This window comes from Aedes aegypti, chromosome 2 (assembly GCF_002204515.2).
Source record: "Aedes aegypti strain LVP_AGWG chromosome 2, AaegL5.0 Primary Assembly, whole genome shotgun sequence".
Classification (NCBI taxonomy): domain Eukaryota; kingdom Metazoa; phylum Arthropoda; class Insecta; order Diptera; family Culicidae; genus Aedes; species Aedes aegypti.
The window spans coordinates 155,307,896-155,332,510 of record NC_035108.1 but is presented as its reverse complement, the minus strand read 5'-3'; the positions used below and the strand labels follow the sequence as shown (position 1 = coordinate 155,332,510).

Sequence of the window (24,615 nt, the reverse complement as noted above, 5' to 3'; positions counted from 1 at the left end):
AGAAAGATCAGAGAAGTTATTGGGACGGACCTGGTGTAGTGGTTAGAACACTCGCCTCTCACGCCGAGGACCTGGGATCGAATCCCATCCCCGACATAGTCACTTATGACGTAAAAAGTTATAGTGACGACTTCCTTCGGAAGGGAAGTAAAGCCGTTGGTCCCGAGATGAACTAGCCCAGGGCTAAAAATCTTGTTAATAAAGTCAAATCAATCAATCAATCAGAGAAGTTATTTGTTATTGAGTTTTGCATCGTTTTAGAAAAACGTTGAATAGGATGGCCCTTATTTAAGTTTAAATGAATGAATAAGTTTGATGAAATTTGTGGCTGCGCTCTTCTGTAGGTTGATCCATCAACTGTGTTACTTGCTCTTGTGGAGGAGAGCGATGCAAAAAATGTAAGGATCAGTCCGCATCAGTAGCGTTTGCTCCTTCAATTATATTACTTGCCCTTGCGAGGGAGTGCGATGCACTATGGAACCGACACAAAAACAGAACGAAATGCTCGCGAGCATAAGAGTGCTGATTTAATCGCATCTGCCTGCTCGCGAATAAATGAAGTGATTCGTGAACGTGTTCGGAGCGGTTCAAAGTCGATTGCGCTTTGAAAAAAAAAAAATATTACTCCTCCTAGGTTGCTGATTTTCAAGATTTTTTTACTAAAAACTGGTTCGGTTACTCACGAGCAAAAAGAAACGCGAACTTTTTGCTATTTGTTTAAGTCACAAACAGGTGGATATGAACTTACTCACACCAAGCCTGTTCGCGAGTCTGTCATGTTTGTTTGCGTCGATTTTCACTTGTGATGCAAACATTTCCACTACTGATATGGATCAGTCGTGTCCGGTTCGCGTAGCGGAAAGAAAAAGCGGCATGATTGAGTCACCCACCTTATCCCACCAGCCCAATATCCTTTCCATGACTGAGGAGATGCAGAGGTATATTAGGTCTTTAGTAACACTGGTTGTCTAATTAACATAACATTACGGGGAAGGGTAATGGGCTTGGCTGGCGCCGTTATTGACTTTTAAACTTTGAAGTCTCGATTTGTGCACATTGAGAATAGATAGCTAATCCCAAACCTCATTTTTTATCTCAATTTCGATTGCTCTGGTCAATCACGGAGTGCAGCTACGAAGCGGTCATCCATGCTCCTGCATATGAAATTTGTGGCTGCACTCTTCTGCTAATAGAAGATCAGGGATTGAATCCTGAGAAAATTGAGAGAATTTCTCACGTATCACTCTCTGTAAGTATCATAATATGCTACACATTATGAGAGACTGTTTATCGTACACTGCTACAACTTTGATCAGATTGGGGGGATAAAAGTGCATGATAAAACCTCTCTAAACCTGCTCCAAACCTGGGAGACACTATTGCTAATGGAAGTTCGTACCAGTAAAGAAAAACATCTATCCCCAACGGTAAATAAGCGAGAAAAATGGATTTTATCATCGCTCTCTCTTTGGGGCTCTCGTTCTCTGCTTCCATTTATCAAACTTGTTACAACTTGCGATACATTGACGATCGTGGACCGCAACTGATGGGATGTTTTTCCTCATACTCAAATGAGGGCAAATTCTGCAATGCCTGTAGTAGATGTTATTTTTAGCAACTTTGTCGAAGGCGCTTTTGATCTTATTCTTCATTTGAGCTGAGTAAATTGATTCTGGAAGTTTTAACTTAGGGTCTTCAGGAGAGTTGAAGAGGAAGTTATGATACACATTTTTTTTCTGAACATTGCAAATTTGTAATTCTTGTGATTTTTAAGTTATAAGTAAATTAAAGCAGAAAACTATGACAAAGGACTTATGGACTGTCTATTAATTACGTAATACAAGTAAGGCAGTTTTTAGGCCCCACCCCTAATGATAAGTTTGTTTACATAAAATTTAATGATAATTTATATGGCTCATAGGAAAATACAGTAAGGTAGGGTGGTGCTCTCATAACATTTTACCCAATAAATGGACAAAAGGTGGGATTCAAACCCACGATTCTTGTATGCTAGACGAGTGCTTTATCTACTAAGCTACCCGAGCAGAAGAAAATAACTTCTGAATACCAAACTAAGGTATTCCATACCAGATAATTTACAATACTTACAACCTGAATGAGGTATGAATGAGCCCTGCATAAGAGGTAAAATACCTCAAATAATATCTCAAGCATATTCTACGAACACCAAACTGATAACTAGATCAAGTATTGTAATACCTCAATAATACTTGATGAATTTTCATATAAAAGTGAAATTTTTCAATACTAGTTCAATACCTCCAGCAGACCTCAATAACTGACTAATACCTCAATGAAGTATTTTCAATTGTTTTAAAGATATTTTTTTCAATACCATTATAATACTTAATTGAGGTATTGACAACTAAACAATACCTGATTGTGGTATGATACCAAAATATGGTATGCATAAGTTATTGGGGAGTTATTTGTATACTCGGGATACCCAGCCACTTGATGACCCAATAACTACAAGCTTCGAATTTAAATCCCCACAATTCAAGCAAACCGTTCTTATGACCTTTTTCTTCTTCTTCTTCTTCTTCTTCTTCTTCTTATTCTTTTCTTCTTCTTCTTCTTCTTGGCATAACGTCCTCATTGGGACATATCCTGCTTCTCAGCGTAGTGTTCTTATTAGCACTTCCACAGTTATTAACTGAGAGCTTTCTTTGGAAAATTGCCATTTTCGCATTCGTATATCGTATGGCAGGTACTCTATGCCCAGGAAAGTCAAGGAAATTTCCATTACGAAAAGATCCTGGACCGACCGGAATTCGAACCCTTTCGCTTTCGCATGTATGAAGAAGCAGTGTCAAGTCAGAGCATACCAAGACCATTTTTTGTCCTTTTCATGTATTTTATTTTCAAACTGAACTTTAACTACAGTTTTTTCAATAAGTGATTATTTAGAAGTTGGGTTCTATGCACTTTTTTCAGAATTAGAATATCCCTTGATACTATACTTCATAGAAATTTACGTCAAAGTTGAAGTTTTGAAGTTCGTAATGAGAAAGCCTATTTTTCACTTCTGGATATAAAAATGTACTGAATTTTCATCAAACTTCAACAAAAATTGTAAGTCAAATTGGTCAAACAAAATCTCACTGGATTCTCACTAAATTCTGAGCGTTAACTTTACACAATTCTGGAAAATTTGCAAGTTAGATCCCTGGCAGGACTATTGAAAATGTTAGGAAGAATTTTAGAAAAATCATGGGTATGATTCTTATAAAATAATTTACCTGAATTTCATGGAAAACTTATGCAAGATTCTCATGTGTGTTGGTCAGGATTTTCACAGAATATTTGGCAGTATACTGGATAAAATCAATACTGAATTTGGAACATAATCATGAGGGCATTCACATAATCCTAGGTGAGATTTTATTAAAAATCTGGAAGAATTCGAATAAAATACGACGCTGCAGTTCAGTAGTTGTCCTATAAATTCATTAAATACAAGGCGAGATGCTAAAAAAAAACTCGATTAAGGTGGCAAGCTATAATATTTACAGATATTAAAAAAAATTAAAAACAATTTTTTATTGGAGATTTTGTTAGATATTATTAAAAAAAAAATTTGTGGACTACAAAAAGTTTGGCCCGCCATCATATTTTGTTGCTGAGATTTGGCCCGCGATTCAAAAAGGTTGGGCAGGCCTGCTATAAATAATACCTATAAACCTATAAATAATTGGAAATGCACAGACATTTCAACAGCTCTGACATTTTAATGATAAGAGTCAGTCAGATAATAATTACATGTCAGTGGCACGCTAAGCCTAAAAATAAACCTTCAACTCTTATCATGCATTCGGTTTGTCTGAATCTAACCGGTAGCTTCGAGACCGTGCCAAATTTATGAAAGAAACAACATTTGAAGCTGCACGCCGGTTTCTAATCGGCAAACGTATGACGTGCAAGGCAATCTGGAGACAGATCGATTGTCGAGCACAATTCGGGGCAGAAATTGCCGTGAGATAAGACTTCGTCAGTCTACTCTGAGCCGGAGATTATTTGGGATTGATACTTGGAAATGGAAAATACAGCAGGTTATCAAGGAACAATAAATTATTCAAACGAAGATGGATGTAGGAGATTCATCCATAATGTGATTTACGTGTCTGCACACTATGCATGTCCTCTTCTTCTTAGCCTGGAAGTTGCATTTCGACTAGTAAAGAGCCTGTTTTTCAGTTTAGTGTTCTAGTGTTAGGAATGATCCTAACTTTGGGACTAGGAGCCTCGAATAGCATTCGAAATGAGCCAAAAGATGCAAAAATGTATATATTATTCTTGAGTTCCAATAACATGAGAATAGATTGGTAAACATAATTCATAGACAAGGCCTTGCAAGGGAACCCCATAGAACATCGAAAAATTATGCGAAGAGTGGTAGTCATGGAGGGAGCTTCAGAATCATTTTCAAAATTGTATTTTGAATCCTCGGTAGATTTTTTGTTTCCTGGTATTACAACAGCTAGCCCATAATGGTACATCGTACAACATAGCCGGCCTGAAAATTTATTTGAAGATGAAACTCTTGTTCTTAAGACAAAGTTTTGATTTTCTGTTATTAAGTGGATACAGACATTTTATATATTCGTTAAATTTGGTTTGAATACCCTCAATGTGATTTTTGAATGTTATTTTTTTATCTAGCATGAGCCCTAGATGCTTGACTCCATCTGCCCAAATAATTGGAACCCCTCTCATCGCAAAAACAAGTCTACTTGAAGGTTTCAAATAAAGAGCATTTAGTTTATATGGGAATATTATAAGCTGTGTTTTGGAAGCACAACGAGAAATCTTCCATTTTTAGAAGTACAGTCACCCCACGCAGTTGAATCACCCACAATTTATGAATCAGCTGACTTCAAAAGACAAAATTATTATCAAACTCGTCACAAAACATCACAGAATTATTTTTACTGATAAGAAACTATGTGTAAAAATAATTCTATGATGTTTTGTGACAAGTTTGATAATAATTTTTTTTTTGAAATCAGCTGATTCATAAATTGTGGGTGATTCAACTGCGTGGGGTCACTGTATGAAGAAAAAACTGCAATCTCCTTCTGATGACACGAACGTCCTTTGGCGGAGAGGCCTGTGTCATACGCAAACAATTTTTTGTACATCCCTGAGGTAACTCAGGTAGAAATAGATTGAATGGGGAAAATAGGAGTAAGAGATAAATAGATATTACTACGAAATACGAGGGAAGAGACAAGTCTGGGATTGAAACCATAACATTTTTTGCTCATAAAGCAAAATCAATGGCCATTAGATCACTGACTCGGTTATTTTATTTGGTGAAATAAAGATGAATCGAATTATCATTTTAAACCTTCTTATCGAGTAGCCAACTGATAATGAGTGAGCAATCGATCAAATTTTCTGCAGTAATTTAGCGTTTTCGTCCAACTATTTAGTATTATAATTTTTATTTTCATTCAGAGGAGCATCCCTATACGACACTAGTGGTCTAGGTAGAACCAAGGGGCGGGACAGCCTACTGATCTTGAGCTAGATGGTATGTTGCTTTTGAGCACCTCTCAGCAACTCCACTCGCCCGCCTCCTTATGACATAGCAACCGTTAAAGTTGGGTTGTTTTTTCGCAATCGAAAATTTGCGCTTGTTGTAGGTATGCAGCCAACAATCCTCATCAGAAGTCTTCTGCTGAATGAAAACGCTCATCTTCAAGTTGAATTATAATAGAAAAAACAAAGCTTTCTTGGATTTCATTTATCAATATTTCACCTCTCTGCAGTAGAAGTTAATGGGCATTTATTATAGTTTATTTGAACCGAAAATCATTCGTGATGCATAACGTATATTTAGGTATAGGTGATACCAATTACTCTCCAAGAAATCTTTAAAAATTTATATTATAAGGTAAGATAAAATGGCATCGATAAAATTTTAATAACATGAAAAATTCAACCACCAAAGCATTTGCTGACAAATGGAACAAACCTTAGAGAAACCTGCTATAGTTTATTGAAAATTACGTTACTAACATACCATTAAAAAAAAAAGTTTATGCATAAGTGACTTCAAACCTCAATAAAAATGCTTATTGAGTGAGCTAAATGCAATAATAAAAATGCCGTTTTGCGGTCATTTAAAGCCTAAGTGAAGTTAAACTCATCAAAATGCATGTAAAAAAACATTCTACCGTTTTCATTCATATTACGGACACTTAAGGCATCATTGAAGTATAACTCATCAAAAAGCATGTACAATAAACCATTCCGTTTGATTCCTCTACGTTATCGAACCTTTAAAACACTTAACTTTCGAATGGTGAGTAAAGAATTTGGTTCCGCAACATGAATAATTTTAAATAAATAGAAATGTGTGAACTTATCATGATTTTTATTCCGGACGCTCCATCACTTTTGCCTCATATTCCGGACACTTTTCTGTTCACCAAGATGACTATCAACAACTTCGCGCCCTCAACTAAAGATCCTGTCCGTATCTTCAGTAAGCAACGAAAACCATTTTAGAGCTCGGCGTGATGGCCGATGCCTCGGTACTCAAGACTGCACAAAAATTATCAGGACTATCATCATTCTTTTAGTAACGAAAATTTAAATGATCTGTACTTATCGAATTCTAGAAAAAAGTAAACTCCGTACAAAATTTGTTGAAAACAGATGCAACATCGAAGCAAATTTGACGGCATGAAAAATGGATTGAAGTTTTTTGAGCAAATGTGAGTAACTCAGAGTTTGCTCGATGCGCATAGCCTGCTCAGAGCAAGGTTGTCCTCCCCCTAGGGTAGAACAAACATTGACAACACTTCAACCCAAGAAAGCTAAAGAAATTTCAAATCCAAAGAGATCCTGAACCGCAAATTAAAAGTAGCTGTTCTTTTTAGCCGTCGTCTAAGACTAAGAAAACTCTATGGGTTTAAGATAATTCATTATGACAACGTTACAGGTAAACTTTTTTATTTTGTCAAAATGTTCCAGTTCTTGAACAGATATGACAGAAATAGACCAAACTGGGCACCCAGCACAATCTTTGACATTTGTCTTATTTGCTTACTACTTGATACTTGATACTCCACTGCGTTGAATCTAGACCGAATGGACAATTCATCTCAACTGGCCGATGGCCTAGTTCAGGTTCTCTACTAAATATTATTTTTACTTGCCATTCTTCCGGCATACGTACCACGTGACCAACCCAACGCAGCCTGCCATGTTTTATGAGTTTGACGATATCCACTTCTTTATATACTTGGTACAACTTATCTGGCAACGTCGCACGACGTTGCCAGATGCCATTTTCTTGTTTACCACCGAGTATTGTTCGCAGCATTTTACGCTCAAAAACTCCAAACGCTTTCCGGTCGACCTCTTTTAACGTCCAGGATTCACTTAAGCGACTTAAGCTAGTTACGGAGCCCGTAAAAAGCCCTATTCGTAGCTACAAGACGCATTTTCACCTCATCGCACGTCACTAAAGTACCAAGATACCGTTAAGTCACCAGTCACCGTGCGGCCTCCATTCACCGTGCACATATACAAATTCCTACAGAATATTCATACAATTTTCACAAATTATTTTTTTGTCAGCAAAATAAGATAAAACTGATGAAAGGAAGTAGTTTTTGTCATAAGCATTTTTAAAAACCTAGTTTATGTAGTAAAAGTCATGTGAATTCTGTTTGATAATAAAATTTGTCAACACTCTTAGTAGGAACACCAAAAATTCACATTTTTCATTTTAACGATAGAATATGATTTTTTTTTCAAAATTTCAACAAGTTTTAATTGTGGATACTATTAGTAAGATGTATTTCATCGTATGAGCAATGAGATTTTATGCAAATTAGAATTTTATATTGTGTTTCAGTCGAAACCCAAATGCACGGTGAATGGATCTCTCTCAGTATGTATGGTTCCTATTACCGTGCATTAGTGTAAAAGGCATGAAATTGTTCGGTCATATTGGATTTATTGTTATATCGTCATTAAACTACTTCATACTTAATTTTTGAGTGAATATGGAATGATTTGGACTATACAGCCAAACCTCCTATAACGATTTTAATGAAAAAAAATTATTTAGCCAGTTTTTAAACTTTTTATGGATTTTATTGTAAATGAAGATTTGAACAGTCTTAAAAATGAGTGCGCTCACTATTAGCAACATAGTTGCTCCATCAACAACGTTTCTTCAAGAAACAAAATTTTAATCATGGCGAAATCTATACGCACGGTGAATGATGCACTAGTGTGCACGGTAAATGGTGACATAGAACGGTACGAGGCGACCTTAACATGAGATTTTCAAACATAATTTTTGAGTAATTTTTAGTTATGCATCACTAGTTTTAGATTTTTCCCTGAATTATTATATAATTGTACGCTACGTAGTGGTATTCTAATACGCTTCAAATTATTTGGAAAAGTTATATTATTTTTGGAAGAGCAAATTTTTCTTAAATGCACGGTGAATGGTAGCTTGACGGTACACAAATTCTTCCACTACTTCCAATTTTTCACCACCCAGCACCACTTTGCTACCAACGTCACGATTGGAACTACGCTGTCTACCGGCGATCATGTACTTTGTTTTGCTGGTATTGACGGTAAGCCCAGAGGGGTGCGTACTCGAATATTTTGAACAATCAATTTGAACGCAATATTTTCCACCAGTGCTAACCGTTGTTTGTTTGCTTGTCTCGCAGGAAACCATTTTCAAGGTACTTAAAACTTAAAACACTTCACACAAAGCTTCTGCAGTTCGATGCAGGCCAAAGATCCAATCAATCAGCCGAATCAGATATTTTCTGACCGTATTTTAATAAGAAATATATTACAAAAGTGTGACAATACGTGTAAAAGGTATTAGAAAAAGCGTAAAAGAGTGGGGAGGGGTCTAGAAATCCCGAAAAACGATGGACGTCATATTTGAATCGTCCCTTATCTATTTCTAATAGAAATAATGTAGAAATTGCTGTAATGTTCTGTTGCTATGTTCCGGAATTTTTATTTTCTTTTTTGTTGCTGAATTTCGATACGATTTCTAAAGAAAGCTAGTGCACTAACAATATCCGGAGATTACCGCCATTAGTAGCAAAATTCCGGGCTTATCGTGAGATTCACAGGAGAGGCTGATATTGTCTGGAATAGGCAGTAGAGTTCATTCATACATCGGGCATACATTCTTTCATGAATTTACGATTTTTTTCAAAAGTGTAAAATTTTGTGGAAACTGTTTCCAGTTAGTTTTTTTTTATTCCTGAGAAAATTTGCTTTCATTTTCATAAAAAAAAACTTTGTTTCTACGATGCTTCTTTCTTGAGTTATGATTCTTCAAAGAAAAGGCTCAAAATGGCACATTTGCACATTTTTTTTACAAAATTGGCCATAACTCAAAAACGAAAAAAAAAGTAAATATCAAAAATGTCAGCGATCATGAAATTATCTTCTCAAAAATATTTTTTTGAAAGTTTTCCACGAGTTGGAGCATAGTTTTTCCGGCTTTTCTTTACGAATTTTCTCAACGGTAAATAATTTTGTGGAAAACTTTTTCCATTATAATTTTTTTTTATTCCTGAGAAAATTTGCTTTCATTTTCATAAAAAAAAACTTTGTTTCTACGATGCTTCGTTCTTGAGTACCGTAATCTGGGGTAACATTGATCAGCGGGGTAACATTGATCGGGATGACTCATCTTGTTAAACGTTCAAATAAAGATTTATTGATGAACCATTTTCGAACCATGAATGGTGCCTCTGTTTCGTATATTCATAAGCTAATGATAGTTAAGGTTTTTTCCAAAATTGCGTTTGATTCATGCGCAAATTTGTCAACTTTTTGAAACAATGATTTCTATCATTTTCACTGACACCACCGATAATTCATGTCTCACATGAGTTCTGCAGACGATGCACATTGGTCCCAAAGCCATATCTAGGAAGACAAAAACGATTGCGCCTAAACCGTCAATTTTAGATATATGGTGTCTTCGGCAAAGTTACTCCATATTTTTCAGACATTTTTTTCAGAGATGTGAAATTAGGGTGGCCCATATGGTTTACGAGATCAGCACATAAACTTTTTTGCTGACGCATTTAGGACTACACAATGTTCTACAATGTTTTAGAACAATCGATTTGGAGCAACTTTGCCGAAGAACCCAAATTTCTATCTCTTATGGTTCGCGAGTTATGATTTTTTTTAACAAAAAAGTTAGGGTGGTACTGAAAAATCAGTTTTTTCTTGATAACTTTTCATACGATAATTTCTCGCAAATTTTTTTTCCGAGCACTTTTAGAACTTTCGATTGCGCAACTTTTTGCCGAAAAAACTACTGTTCTATCTCTTATGGTTACAGAGTTATCAAAAATTTTCTTCGAAAAATTGTTTGTTTTCAAATGCCGCTATCTCCGAAAGGCGCAAACGGATTTTCAATCTTCTGTCGGCATTAAAAAGATTGTCTCTTTCTCTGTTCATGGTGAAAAAACTGTGAGGACGTTTTTTGTTTGAAAAGATTGACAAAATTTTGAAAATAATATGTTTCTTAACGAAAATTGTCCATAACTTGAAAAATATTCGAGATAGCTCTTTGGTGCCTTCAGCAAAAATGTGCTTAATTGAAAGTTCTGAAAGTGATTCATACAAAGTATTCATGAAAAATTATCGCTTTAAGAAATATTCACCATAAACCGAATTTTATATCATAAAGAAAGCGAAAAAAGAGATGTTTGCTGGAACAACCGGAATAACTGTATGTAAAGTCAGCATGGGATGTTTTCGACTTATTTCCGATACATGGTTCACCGCACAATAGAAGGCCGTAGGCCCTTATACATGAATACACTAGAATACAATTTGGAAGAATTTCAATCTCAGTCTCATGTTTCGTAGGGCGCATTATAGCCATGGCAGAGCAAAACAATGCTAGGAAAGGCATCCACCACATAAACACCCCGCTTGATGAGCAAACACTCAATCACTCGTTGCCTGGGTACACGATGGGGCTATACGATATAATTTCACGTCCCATCCGTCCATCCCTCCCCGCATGGTCCAACAGTCCTCGGCGGCTTCCCAGCTGTCATGTGTTCAAACAACCCGCTGAACGTATTATCGAAAAGTCATTATATATCATTCCGTTTGTGAAAACACTAAATGACCGAGTATATGAGTATTAAAAAAACAAAAACAGAGACTAAACAAATGCCTTCCAGCATGGCTGAGCGATATGTGTAGGGGGTGGCTGGGGTAATATGCACCGTCGGGGCAAAACGCACCTTGTCAATTACTACACAGATGGATGAAACGCTGTAAATGGTTGACACCTTAAGAAAACTAAACAGGGAACAGAACACTAAAATTTGAAAGTTTTATTCTGAGGTACCATAGCCCGGGGTAACAATGATCATTATTTATTACTTAAAAAAAAGCCAGGAAAATTTTTAAATTTTAATAATGGGGCGTAAATAATTAGTATAATATTTTACAGAATTTTCGCGTTTTGGACAAGTTTTAGTGGCCCCAAACTTTTGCATGATACTCTATATTTAAGGGTGACCCAAAACTTTTGAACGGGAATGTACGTGCTGTTTGGTCTACATTTTGCCACATGCACCATAGTTCATTTTAACCCAGATCCCCTTACTCGGTTCCACTACATTCTCCGTAGTCGGCCGGCAGCGTGCTTCTTCAAATGGGGAAAAATGACCTGAACAATCGTTCACCGACTGATGTCGGTAGTTTATCGGTTGATGGCACCGGAAATGGACTCCTCGCAGGCCCGTTTCTAGTCGTAGTGCAAGTGCCGTCGCGTGTCGCTCACGTTTCTATCACGGACCATCAAGTGCTCCAGATTTGAATCTGTTGAATCTGGATTTGTCTCTCTTGTTGTGGTGCTTACGAAGATTATGACCCATAATCATGTGCTCGAGAATTACTCATTTCAAGTGTTGCCACTTAAGTCATGCGGCTGTGAAATAACCTCTGAGTGAGGCCTGATAAGACACCTCATAATCACTCCAGTTGAACCACTTGCTAAAAGCGGAAAGCAGTTCTAAACAGCATGAGCAAAGTGTCCCCATTGGTCAAGTTCAGGGTCAAGGCCTTTCCGGTAAGTACCCGCGTAATTTCATAATGGACCGTGAGTAGAACCTGTTGGAATCCGCTCATCGTTAGGTGGTTTTCATTCTGGTTATCATCATATGCTATGGGAACGGGACCATGTGTCTCGAAGTCGTAAAAGTTAAATAGCTCAATGAGGTTCAATGAAAGCGGGAAAACGTTTATATGGTAATCGGAGTCTAAAAGGAGGAAAACTAACAAGATATTTTCATGCCCAACATGGTTTTAAATGCTATTTCGAACATCAAATCGTATTTTGTTGTTTGTTTGCTTATCAGTACCCAGCTAGAACAGCTTAGTGCGTTCATCTAGGAACAACAGATAGTTTTTATTCCGCTAGACATTTTAGATTCTTGTCCAAAAAATGTGAGCGTGGATGTTTTTTCGCTTAGGCACACATATATTAACGTAGATTACGAACAAGTGAATATTAAGTGCAGTAATTGTAAGGCTGCTCTTAAGATTCTACTTTTGTAACCATCATGGGTACCGTAAAACGAGGTACCTTTGATAATGCTTCGGTTCTACAATATACTAAACGAAATGACTTAATTTCTGTTAATTAGTTAAGCCAAATGAATACAAAAGTAAACAGTATGAGTATGACACTTCATTTCAGAACTATTTCAGTAATAATCGAGAATATTTGAAGCTTAAAATACGAGTTAAAACAATTGAATAGTTATTAGCATTTAGCAAACACTAACAAATAATTTATTCTAAGATCTTGATTTGATGAATTTTTGAAGAGTTCGTCACTTATCCTTGACAGCTTTAGAACATCAATTCTGTCTCTTTTGAATCTCTTAGCGAAAAGCTTTTTTGCCAATTGGGGTTATTTTCGTAATCAAAGTCAGAAATTTCCATGTAGATTTGAAAGCTTAGAGGTATGCAACGCTCTACGTAGTTCATTTGAATTTGTTCGAAATGTAGTTATTTGTATTAGAAAAAAGATTGATTTATGTTGAATTCAATGTTGAAACAAGATAATCAATCAATATATGTTCAGAAATATAATGTTATACAAATTACTGTAAACTTATGGTGTTTGTCATGCTAGTCTCAATCTAAAACACTTGTGCATGTGATATGTTTTATAAACTCTGTAATTTTATGCATAAAATAAAATCTACGTTCAATCCATTTCTAACCACAAATATTTCAAACAGTAGTTTAGTTGTGGATTTTTTTGTGTTTACATGCCTATTAAGAAAGTTCTAAAATCGATATCAGATCTTGTTTTTAAAAGTCTTCTATATAAATAAATATCGAAAAGTGTTTGTGTATGTCACGAAAAGGTTTGAGAATGAGTCAACGGGCTTACCTTATTCTTCCAGAGTTAGGTTCTTGAAGTATTCCGACGTGTTCGTACGTAGAAAGTTCGTGTTTGTTGGGAAAGTTTGCTGAAAGTTTGGGAATGCTGAAAAACTATCAAAGTTACCCTGTTTTACGGTACCAGTAGAGCTTGTTCAAAAAATAAGCTGGAATACTTTTTTCATACGAACTAGATTGCATTTAAGCCTTATTGCACTGCATTCCATTTACACGTTTTTACACGATTTTAATATGGTTTGGCGAAGTTATGGGTGGTGGGGTTAAATAAGTTATTTATTTTTTCTCACCTTGTCATGTTTCTCGTTCGAGAGAATGGGATAATAAGGCATATGTTTTAAATTGATTGGTGGATATCTCTCTTAATTTGACTTGAAATATTTTTTTTTTTTTTTAAGAATGGGAAAACGTTCATGGGAAATATAGTAGCAAACAAGATAGAGTGATATTGGGTCGAAGGAACTGGGATTGGTTCGCACAAGGAGCAAAGCAGAAGAATCAATCATTACCCAAGGACTAACCAATAACAATTTTTATGACGGACAATAAGCATTTCAAAATATTAATAATTCTACCTACATGTTAGCAAGCTTGAAAATCCGTTATTTTCAAGTTTATTTTCGACGTTTTATTTTATACCAGTCGGTATGTAAACGCCGTGATGCCCAAATACAATATTTTTGTAATGTGGGCTTTACTGCTCATTTTTCTTATTTTTTTCTTCATCTTCCCTTGCTTTTTGTACAACGTATTAATTATCGTCTACAACACACTAAGCCGGGTTTTCATTATCCGAGTGGTTAGAGCCCGCGGCTATACTTTGCTGCTTTGCAACGCTGAATGTGTCGGGGTTCGAATCCCGGGCAGTGCAGGATTCCAGGGTCTTTTCGTAATGGAAATTGCTTTGACTTCCCTGGGCATAGAGTATCATCGTACTTGCCATACGTATACGAATGCGAGAAATGGAAATGTTGGCAAAGAAAGCACTCAGTTAATAACTGTGGGATTGCTCATAAGCAGGGCTGTTAAATGTCATGAATATCACGTGACTTTGACATTTGAATATTGCTAATATCATCCTTCCCTGTGGAAAAAGTCATCGGAAAATGTTTTTCCCGGTGACCATTTCCGAATTACTATCAATTGAAAATATTTACTGATGCTATATTTCAATTGGAAGGGAGCTATAAGCATTTTATTTTTTTCAAAATTTTGACATTTAACAGCACTGCTTGTAAGAACAAAGCAGGCTTTGTCTCAGTGAGGACGTAATGCCAAGAAGAAGAAGATCTTTAGGATAAACAGATTATCTTCATTCTTCGACATCAGAATAATAAATTCTTAAATAATCCATATTTTCAATCCCAATATCAGTGGAATTACGATTGCTTGAAAATTGAAGTTTTGTAGGGTCAGGGAATTGAAGGCCAGAAATATTCAAGTACAGTCAGGTCTCCTATTAGATACATGATTGGGGGGCGTTATAGGAATCCGCGTTATAGAAGGTTATAGAACTTGGCCGATAGGGGCGCTTTTTCTGTTTTGCACTATATGCTATGAGGGATAAGAATTTAAACTTTGTAGCATATATGATATCTCTGGATCCTGATGTTTTGGATGGTTGGTGTCTTCGGAAGAGTTGTTCAGTAGCACAAGGGTTGACATGCTGTGGTCATTCTGATACGGAATCACGCCATCAGGCGTTGCTAGTGAGCATGAAACTTTTGTATTGGGGTTAGCTAAGTAGCCTGACCACTTATAAAGATGGCGTCTTCGGAAAAGTTGTTCAGTAGCACAAGGGCTATAATTGTGCAAGCCTGTTAATTTACAACTTTGCCTCAAATCGGTGATAGTGAGCATGTAATTTTTGTGTTGCAGATTTTTCGGCATCTTATTTGCTTAGAAAAATGGCGTCTTCGGTGAAGATATTCAGTATCTCATGGGCTAATTTAATTCATGATACTCAAGATTTTGCCAATGAGTGGCGCTTTCGAACGCGAAACTATCGTTTTGCAGATATCTCAGGATCCTTAAATTAAAAAAAAAAATGACGTGTTCGTTGAAATTATTCAGTAGCTCAAGGTTTGTCATTATTTTGGCCATAAAATATGAAATTTAAAAACAAGGTAGCGTTAGTGAGCATTAAACTTTTGCGTGGCGTCTTCGGCAAAGTTGTTTGTAAGCATGATATTTTTATTTTGCATATATCTCAGGATCTTGACAACTTGGAAATTTCTGGAAAGTTCGTACAAAAGTGGATGGCTTTTTAAATTCTAAACAGTAGATTTTAATTTCTCCATAAGGCGGCGATAGTGAACATGAAATTATTGTTTCACAGATATCTCAGGATCCTGACTACATGAAAATATTATGTCATTGGCAGAGTTGTTCAGTTGGTTATTAGCTAGCATTATTTAAGCCAGTAGATTAGGGAGCCAACAGTTGCATGCTAACTGGAGTTGCCTGGTGGTCAAACTTTTGTAACGACCATAGAGTTAATTTATGTTTAGTTCAATGTTTTTCGTATGCTTCAAAATATTTGTCCATTTAAATAGTTAAATATATTGAACCAGTCTATGGTTAAGCAATTCACTCCCTGCATGAACATTCTTCGGAGTTCACGAGTAGCATCCTCCAAACCACATGGTAAATGAGTTCCGTCTGAAGCCAATTCGCACATGTTATGTGCCGCCCAAAAAGCAACAGCGATAGCACTCTAGCCAAATTTGCGCGTGTGCTTCTGAGCATTGACCCTCAAGAAATGCATTCAAGGTATATTGAACTTTCCCGAATGGTTCGCCTCTCTTTAGGTCGGAGATAGAGACGAGCCGTTTTGACGAAAGCCTTGCGGTGAAGAACAACCCCCTCCCCCTGACCTTGAATGTTTCGCGAACATGGGAACGAATAAATCTCGGGTATTTCTTTCGGGAAATATTTCAGATTTGATAGCGAAGAGGATATGCATCTCGCGACATATCTGAGGATAACCCGACCTTGATCGATCACTTCGTTCTGGCTAGTGGAAGAGGCAGGAGTGATCACAGTTAAGTTTCGCGCCGTGATGTGTCTTTGAAGGTAGATAATTAACATGTGGTGTCTATATGTTACATTTAATAAGTCTTTCCCGTGTAGATCAGTCGAGTAGCTAGAATTGATCCGTTGAGATTGAGTGCATTTAGTTAGCAGAAATTACGTGCGAGTGTCTTCGAGATCAGGTAACCGTGTGCCTAATTTATGTGCGAATTATGTTGTGTGTTAATCGTGTCGTTGAACGACACCACGTGCTCTTAATTAGGTTTGTGGCTTCCTGCGGAACCGAACACATCACACTACCCATCAAGATCGCTTCTGACCCCACCGTCAGCTACGAGGTTTATCCCGGGGGTACGGAAACCGGAAGGGGGCTTGCGCACGTTATTCGCGCCCCAGGCGAAGGTAGCAGGCACCCAGCATTCATCAACGAATTGTGCCAAACGTGAAGAGGAGTTCACCGCCGGCGTCGCGTCGGCCGTCCCCGTCAGGGCCGCATAAGCCCACAACCGGAGAGAAAGAGAATCGGAGAGCGTCACCACCAGCACCCATCGACGCTAGTTTCGCCCAGCGGCGCGTTCACTGACGAATGAACGGCCGTCTGCGGTACCCGTAAGACCCTCCAAGAGTTTGCAAACCGTGAGTAGAAATCATGCATGATTAGAAAATAAGTCCATGCGCATGGCTCAGTTTAGACCCGCTATCGTAGCCTATGAGTCGGTAGCGTGGCTATACCAGAAATTCACGTGGCTACCCTTAGATCCCGCGCTTGCGCCGGTAGTCACCACGAGCACGCACACACGCACACCCCACAAATGAACATCTGCACGTAAGCACTCAACCCACATGACGACGAAGGTAGAAATAGATAGAAGGGAAAGAAAAGAGTAGGCCTAGGCTAGAGTAGTATGAAGAGCGAAGAGAGAGAATAAATGGAGAAGATGAATATTAATGTTATGTTGTGTATATGTTGATGAGTAAAGAGGGGAGAATAAATGCAGGCGAAATTTATAGAAAGTTTATGTTGCTGAGAGTCGAATAGTGAAGAGTCCCCAATAAATGTCTACGTAAAGATTTTGCATGTTAATTCGGTAGTTTTTGTATTTAATTTATTTTACTTTACTGGGGCGGTTCCCCGAAACAACCATTGATGCTCCCTATTTTTCCTCTGGTTAGATCGATGATTTGTCAGGTCGGCCAGTGATGAGAACCTAGCGAGTTAGTTTTGCGTTGTCATTTCGTTCGTATGTTTCACGTAATTTGAAATCCTGTCCCTTTCCCCTTTAATTGTTCTTCCAAAGTTGGACGTCAGCCGACTCGTAAATATATCTGATCGGGAGTAATTAGACCCAATCCCTGGGGGTCTCTACGGCCGGGCAAGCCCTAAACTGGTAGGTGGTCTCCGAAAGGAGTGGCGCGTAAGCCACCTTACTTTAAAACCCGAAACGCGCAGGCTGGCGTGTTACATTTGGCGCCCAACAAAACAAGGCTTTTCATTCGGACATTTTGTAATTTATTAATGTGTTTTCCGTTCTATAAATAAGATGTATATTTTTTCATTTTCTCAATAAATTATTATTTATTTGGCATAATCTACTCGTGCTATAAATTATTTATATCTTTGTTTTGTGATCAAGTTCCTACTCAGATATTTATTTATTTACACATTTATTCATATACACATATATATTATTTTTACAAATTTATTTATATACCTATTTATTTATTTATTTGTATATTTATATATTTATTTATTTATTTATATGTTTATTTATTTATTTATTTATTTATTTATTCATTTGTTAAATTATTGTTGCTTCGTGTTAAATTATTATTGTAAAGTTCATGCTTTTCTGTAAATTTCCTTTTTCTCAATTACGAATAACAATTGAACTCGAACAAGAATTAAAATGGGTCGTACCTATCCTCGGGCAGAAGATCTCAATCAGGAAGAGATCGATTATGAACTCCATATTCGCAATCAACCACAAGAGGTATTTACGCTTGATTTGGCCGGGAAGCAAAGACACTTGAGAAGTTTATTTAAAGATGATTTAAAAGAGGGCAGGTCTTACCGATCGCCTTTTTCCATTTCGGATGAGGCACAACATATTCAGGGAAGAATCGATACACTTGAAAAAGCCCTCGAAAAGAAGGTAGAGTCGAAGTACGAATCAAGGGTCTTGCATTACGACCATAGAGTTAATTTATGTTTAGTTCAATGTTTTTCGTATGCTTCAAAATATTTGTCCATTTAAATAGTTAAATATATTGAACCAGTCTATGGTTAAGCAATTCACTCCCTGCATGAACATTCTTCGGAGTTCACGAGTAGCATCCTCCAAACCACATGGTAAATGAGTTCCGTCTGAAGCCAATTCGCACATGTTATGTGCCGCCCAAAAAGCAACAGCGATAGCACTCTAGCCAAATTTGCGCGTGTGCTTCTGAGCATTGACCCTCAAGAAATGCATTCAAGGTATATTGAACTTTCCCGAATGGTTCGCCTCTCTTTAGGTCGGAGATAGAGACGAGCCGTTTTGACGAAAGCCTTGCGGTGAAGAACAACCCCCTCCCCCTGACCTTGAATGTTTCGCGAACATGGGAACGAATAAATCTCGGGTATTTCTTTCGGGAAATATTTCAGATTTGATAGCGAAGAGGATATGCATCTCGCGACATATCTGAGGATAACCCGACCTTGATCGATCACCTCGTTCTGGCTAGTGGAAGAGGCAGGAGTGATCACAGTTAAGTTTCGCGCCGTGATGTGTCTTTGAAGGTAGATAATTAACATGTGGTGTCTGTTACATTTAATAAGTCTTTCCCGTGTAGATCAGTCGAGTAGCTAGAATTGATCCGTTGAGATTGAGTGCATTTAGTTAGCAGAAATTACGTGCGAGTGTCTTCGAGATCAGGTAACCGTGTGCTTAATTTATGTGCGAATTATGTTGTGTGGTAATCGTGTCGTTGAACGACACCACGTGCTCTTAATTAGGTTTGTGGCTTCCTGCGGAACCGAACACATCACACTACCCATCAAGATCGCTTCTGACCCCACCGTCAGCTACGAGGTTTATCCCGGGGGTACGGAAACCGGAAGGGGGCTTGCGCACGTTATTCGCGCCCCAGGCGAAGGTAGCAGGCACCCAGCATTCATCAACGAATTGCGCCAAACGTGAAGAGGAGTTCACCGCCGGCGTCGCGTCGGCCGTCCCCGTCGCATAAGCCCACAACCGGAGAGAAAGAGAATCGGAGAGCGTCACCATCAGCACCCATCGACGCTAGTTTCGCCCAGCGGCGCGTTCACTGACGAATGAACGGCCGTCTGCGGTACCCGTAAGACCCTCCAAGAGTTTGCAAACCGTGAGTAGAAATCATGCATGATTAGAAAATAAGTCCATGCGCATGGCTCAGTTTTGACCCGCTACCGTAGCCTATGGGCGATGACATATTGAAAGAGAAGAGAAGTGAAGTGAAGTGTTGGCGAAAAGAGAAGAGAAGAGGTAAAAATGGTATGGCATATTGGAAGAGGTTTCGAAAGAGTTTCAATGCGCTCCGTGTTTTCATTGATTTTGTGCTTCGGCAACAGCATGCTGCCTGCGACCGGAGAGAGAGCGCGCACGGCTGCTCTATTCGGTTTCTTCTCCTTTCCCATGTCCCATTCGCATCAACAGAGGCCTGTAAAGGCGACTCTGTAGAATGTATCAAGTTTGTTAAAATCATTTCTCATCAAGCAGGAAGACTGCTTCTCGATGGCGTGCGAAGAAATCTACATTCTTTGGATGTGATCCATAACCGTAGTAAACAATAATTTCCTGGTCCATGTTATGGATCACTAGTTAGAAGTGCTAATATTTGGTATTTAGAATCAACAATCAAGAAAAATGTTTTCCAATGATGAATTCATACTGAATCGAAGCATGTTTTATGCTATAACATGTTTTTTCCCAAACGAGCATGTTTTATGCTATAACATTTGAATTTTACCACCTGTGGGAGCTTATGAATGCTGACGGCACTTCTTACAGAAAACGACCATATAATGATAGCTGTGTGGTACCAACTAAACATTTGTCAAATACACCGTTATTTAGCGGTTGAACATTACAAATGGAAGAAGACAAATAGTATAACATGGGAAAAATATGTTTTACGTAAACATTTATGTTTTGGGCAAGTTATTCGATGTTGAACGCCAAAGTGATCCGTCACTGTGAGTGATCCGTAACTGCGTGGGCGGAACAACATAAAAATTGGAGAAAAATATAACAGAATAAATAAGAAATCTAGAAACGTTTTTCTCAATTAAGAAACAAAAATTTTGAAAATAAAATTTCTCAATTGTACCTTGGCTCTAAGCATTTTTGGAAATTATCTAAAATTAAAAAAAAAACCTCAGAAGCCAATACCGGCATTGGAAGAAGAAAACTGCTATGCAGTTTGAAAGCGCGCACAATTTTAATTAAGGACTTACTAGTCCAATAGAAAATCAAGTTACTCAGGACTTCGAAAATATTCTCAATCAAGAGAACGTTTTCGAAAATTCCTGGGATACTGATTTGGAAGAAATGAGAACTATTATTAAAAAATTCAAAAATATGAAAGCTCCTGGCGATGATGGAATTTTTTACATCCTCATCAAGAAACTTCCCGAAAGTAGCTTATCATTCTTAGTTGATATTTTTAACAAATGTTTTCAATTAGCATATTTTCCTGACAAATGAAAAAATGCTAGGGTTGTACCAATTTTGAAACCAGACACAAATCCTGCAGAAGCTTCTAGCTATCGTCCAATCAGTTTGCTTTCCTCCATCAGTAAACTTTTTGAAAAAGTCATTTTGAACAGAATAATGGCCCACATCAACGAACATTCATTTTTTGCCAATAAACAGTTCGGATTCCGCCATGGACATTCGACCACTCATCAACTTTTACGTGCAACAAATTTGATTCGTTCCAACAAATCTGAAGGCTATTCTACTGGTCTTGCTTATCTAGATATAGAAAAAGCATTCGACAGTGTTTGGCACTGAAGGCTTGATCGTAAAATTAAAAAACTTTAATTTTCCAACATACATTGTTAGAATAATTCAAAGTTATCTGTCAAACCGTACACTTAAGGTTTATTATCAGAACTTCAGGTCTGAAAGACTTCCTGTAAGAGCTGGTGTTCCCCAAGGCAGCATTTTGGGACCAATATTATACAATATTTTCACATCTGACTTACCTGAGTTACCTCAGGGATGTCAAAAATCTTTGTTTGCGGATGACACAGGCCTCTCCGCCAAAAGACGAAGCCTGCGTGTCATCTGTAGTCGATTGCAAAAAAGCTTGGATATTTTTTCTTCATACTTGCAAAAATGGAAGATTTCTCCTTATGCTTCCAAAACTCAACTAATAATATTCCCACGTAAACCAAAAGCTCTTTATTTGAAACCTTCAAGTAGACATGTTGTCACGATGAGAGGGGTTCCAATAAATTTGTCAGATGAAGGTAAGTATCTAGGGCTCATGCAAGATATGAATTTAACTTTCAAAAATCACATTGAGGTCATTCAAGTCAAATGTAACAAATATGTAAAATGTCTCTATCCCATTATTAATAGAAAATCAAAACTTTGTCTTAAGAACAAGCTTTTGATATTCAAACAAATTTTCAGGCCAACCATGTTGTATGCTGTACCAATATGGACTAGCTGTTGTGATTGTAACCAGGAAAAAAAGCTCTTCAGAGAATTCAAAATAAAATTTTGAAAATGATTCTGAAGCTTCCTCCCTTGTATAGTACTAAAGTGTTTCATAAAATATCCAATGTTGAAATATTGGAACAAATGTCAAATAAAATAATTGATAGTTTCAGGCAAAAACGTTACAATTTTCTATTGCCACGATTAATGCGTTATATTTTTAGGTTAAGTTAAGTTAAGTAAATTGAAAACGTGTTTTTTCTCTTATAAGCAGGTGAAATCAACTCACCTGTAAAAAATCTGAACTGCTACAGCAAATGAAATGTAATATGTTGTTAACCCTCTAATACCCAAATTTTTAAGTATTATTTTTCGTTATCTAAAATCGTTCTAAACACACACGTTTTGGGCATTTATTTATTTTTATTCGCAAATTTTTAAATTTTGGTTTTTGATTTTTATAATTTTTATTTTTGAACATCCCTAGCTTTTTTCATTTTTTCTTGAAGCCTTTTCTAGTTGTTGATTTTTGGCAATAATAAAAATTTAAATTGTTACGGTATTTTTAAAAATATTAAATTTTTATTTTTTTTTCGGAGCGTATTTTATTTTCCGTGTAACTAACGGAAAAACAGGTTTGAAATGATTTTAATACCACCAGGCTCTTCTTTTGTGATAGGTTAATCGTAGAAAAATATAAAAGGTACGATTTTTTATATTACTCGTTAAATGAAGCCCAGGCATTTGTAGGTTATATAAGAATGCAATTTTTCAAACAATTTCTAAAAATACAAAAAAGTTTCAAAACTCATAAAAAACTTTTCTTATATGCGTGTTATGAGTCAAGGTATAAGCCAAAAATAAAATCATTTTGATTTCCGAGCTACGAAAATATACACAAAATTCCAAAGTGTACCCCGTCTAAAGGCGGGGTTGGGTATTAGAGGGTTAATAAAATCTTAAATTTGTTTTACCGAATCAGGATGATAGGGTTGTCTAATAACACAGAACACACAGAAGAAATGAATGTAATGTTTGAAATGATACTAATAAAGAAATTAAAAAAATGATATCTATCAAGCCTACCGAATATTTTTTCAAAAAAAGTTATAATTTTCGAGAATTTTGAAAATGAATGCCTTTTTCCAATCAAAATTAAATTATTAAGCTTCTGCTGTTATGAACGAAAAATTTCTTTAAATTCACTTAACACTTCAGTCGTCGCGCTGTTGTATTTTGTACAACACTTTTGAAAAAAAAATCGCTTTTCGTCCACAACAGCAGTGTGGTGGTTTGACGGTGGTGAACCGCGCGACGACTGGAAGTTTAAACAATACACTAGTTATAGATATAATATCATGTTTGTATCTATGGAATGAAATAGTATGTTAATTGCATACCTTTTCTACGAGTACTTTAAATGGTTTATGGGAATCTTTTCTAAACTTGAATCATCGATATTATAAACAAGATCACGAATGGTTCCAATTGCAGTTAATGTTTAAGTAAATATTGGTATTCCGAACGGCTAATAATCGATCAAATTTGAGAGCAATTTCCCGTTTTATTGAAGTAAAAGCTATGGTTTTAATGATTGATAACAAATCGACTCTCTTATTTATAAGTCATGGAACATTGTGGTTTTCCTTTTTTTTTTCTACGGAATGGCCGAGTGATAATTTTGCTTTGGGGAATTTAATGTATAAGATCAATTCAGTGGTACAAAGCATACATTTTTTTTTCAAATATAAAAAAGAACTTTTCTTTTGTGTTTGTTAATTTAGTTTACTCCCAACTGTTTTCAACAGTTCGAAATTCACGCGCAATATTAGTGCTGCCAATAATAGTTCGAATTATCTTCAAGCGTTTTCGCGCGTCGAAGCACCACACGAACTGCTTTCACGCTTGACCACACTTTCCATCCCTCTTCGCATCGCTTCAGTATGCCAGGTAAGCGCGATTTTCATACAACATGCATGGAGAGACCTTCAACGCGTACGCTCCTCTTTCACATCCTCGCTTTCTGTCTGTACTAAGTAATATAGTTTGAGATTTTATCAAACATGCCTTGTCGATTTTTTATATACCGCATTGACAAGTGATCCACAAGGAGCAAGTTTGTTTTACGTAAGCCATAGTGTTACACAAAATATCTAGATACAGTGAAACCTCCATGAGTCGATATTGAAGGGACCATCGACTCATGGAAATATCGAGTAATGGAACAGCAATTCTTTGGATGATAGTGTTGCACACAATATTTCACAAAATTTTATTGAACTGGTGCTTGATATTGAATCGTAATCAAGAACTCTAGGAAGATTTCCTGTTTTTAGAGGAGTTTTACAAACAGTTACTTAAGGTTTATCCGATCGAATTGCCCGGAACCCATAATGGCGTTGTTTTGGTTTTGTTT

The 24,615-nt window shown here is 36.9% G+C and overlaps 1 protein-coding gene across 9 annotated transcripts in view; it reads left to right on the top strand.

Annotated features, from left to right (window-relative positions):
- LOC5569585 (anion exchange protein 3) overlaps nucleotides 1-24,615 on the top strand; it is a 212,460-nt gene that overhangs the window by 71,253 nt on the left and 116,592 nt on the right. The window contains exon 1 of one of the 9 annotated variants that reach the window (XM_021842863.1): nucleotides 11,760-12,136. The exons of the other annotated variants lie outside the window; for them this stretch is intronic. Coding sequence (XP_021698555.1) covers nucleotides 12,089-12,136 — 48 coding nt within the window. The 5' untranslated portion in view covers nucleotides 11,760-12,088. Of the gene's footprint in view, nucleotides 1-11,759; nucleotides 12,137-24,615 lie in introns of those variants that run through there. 9 annotated transcript variants of the gene reach the window in all.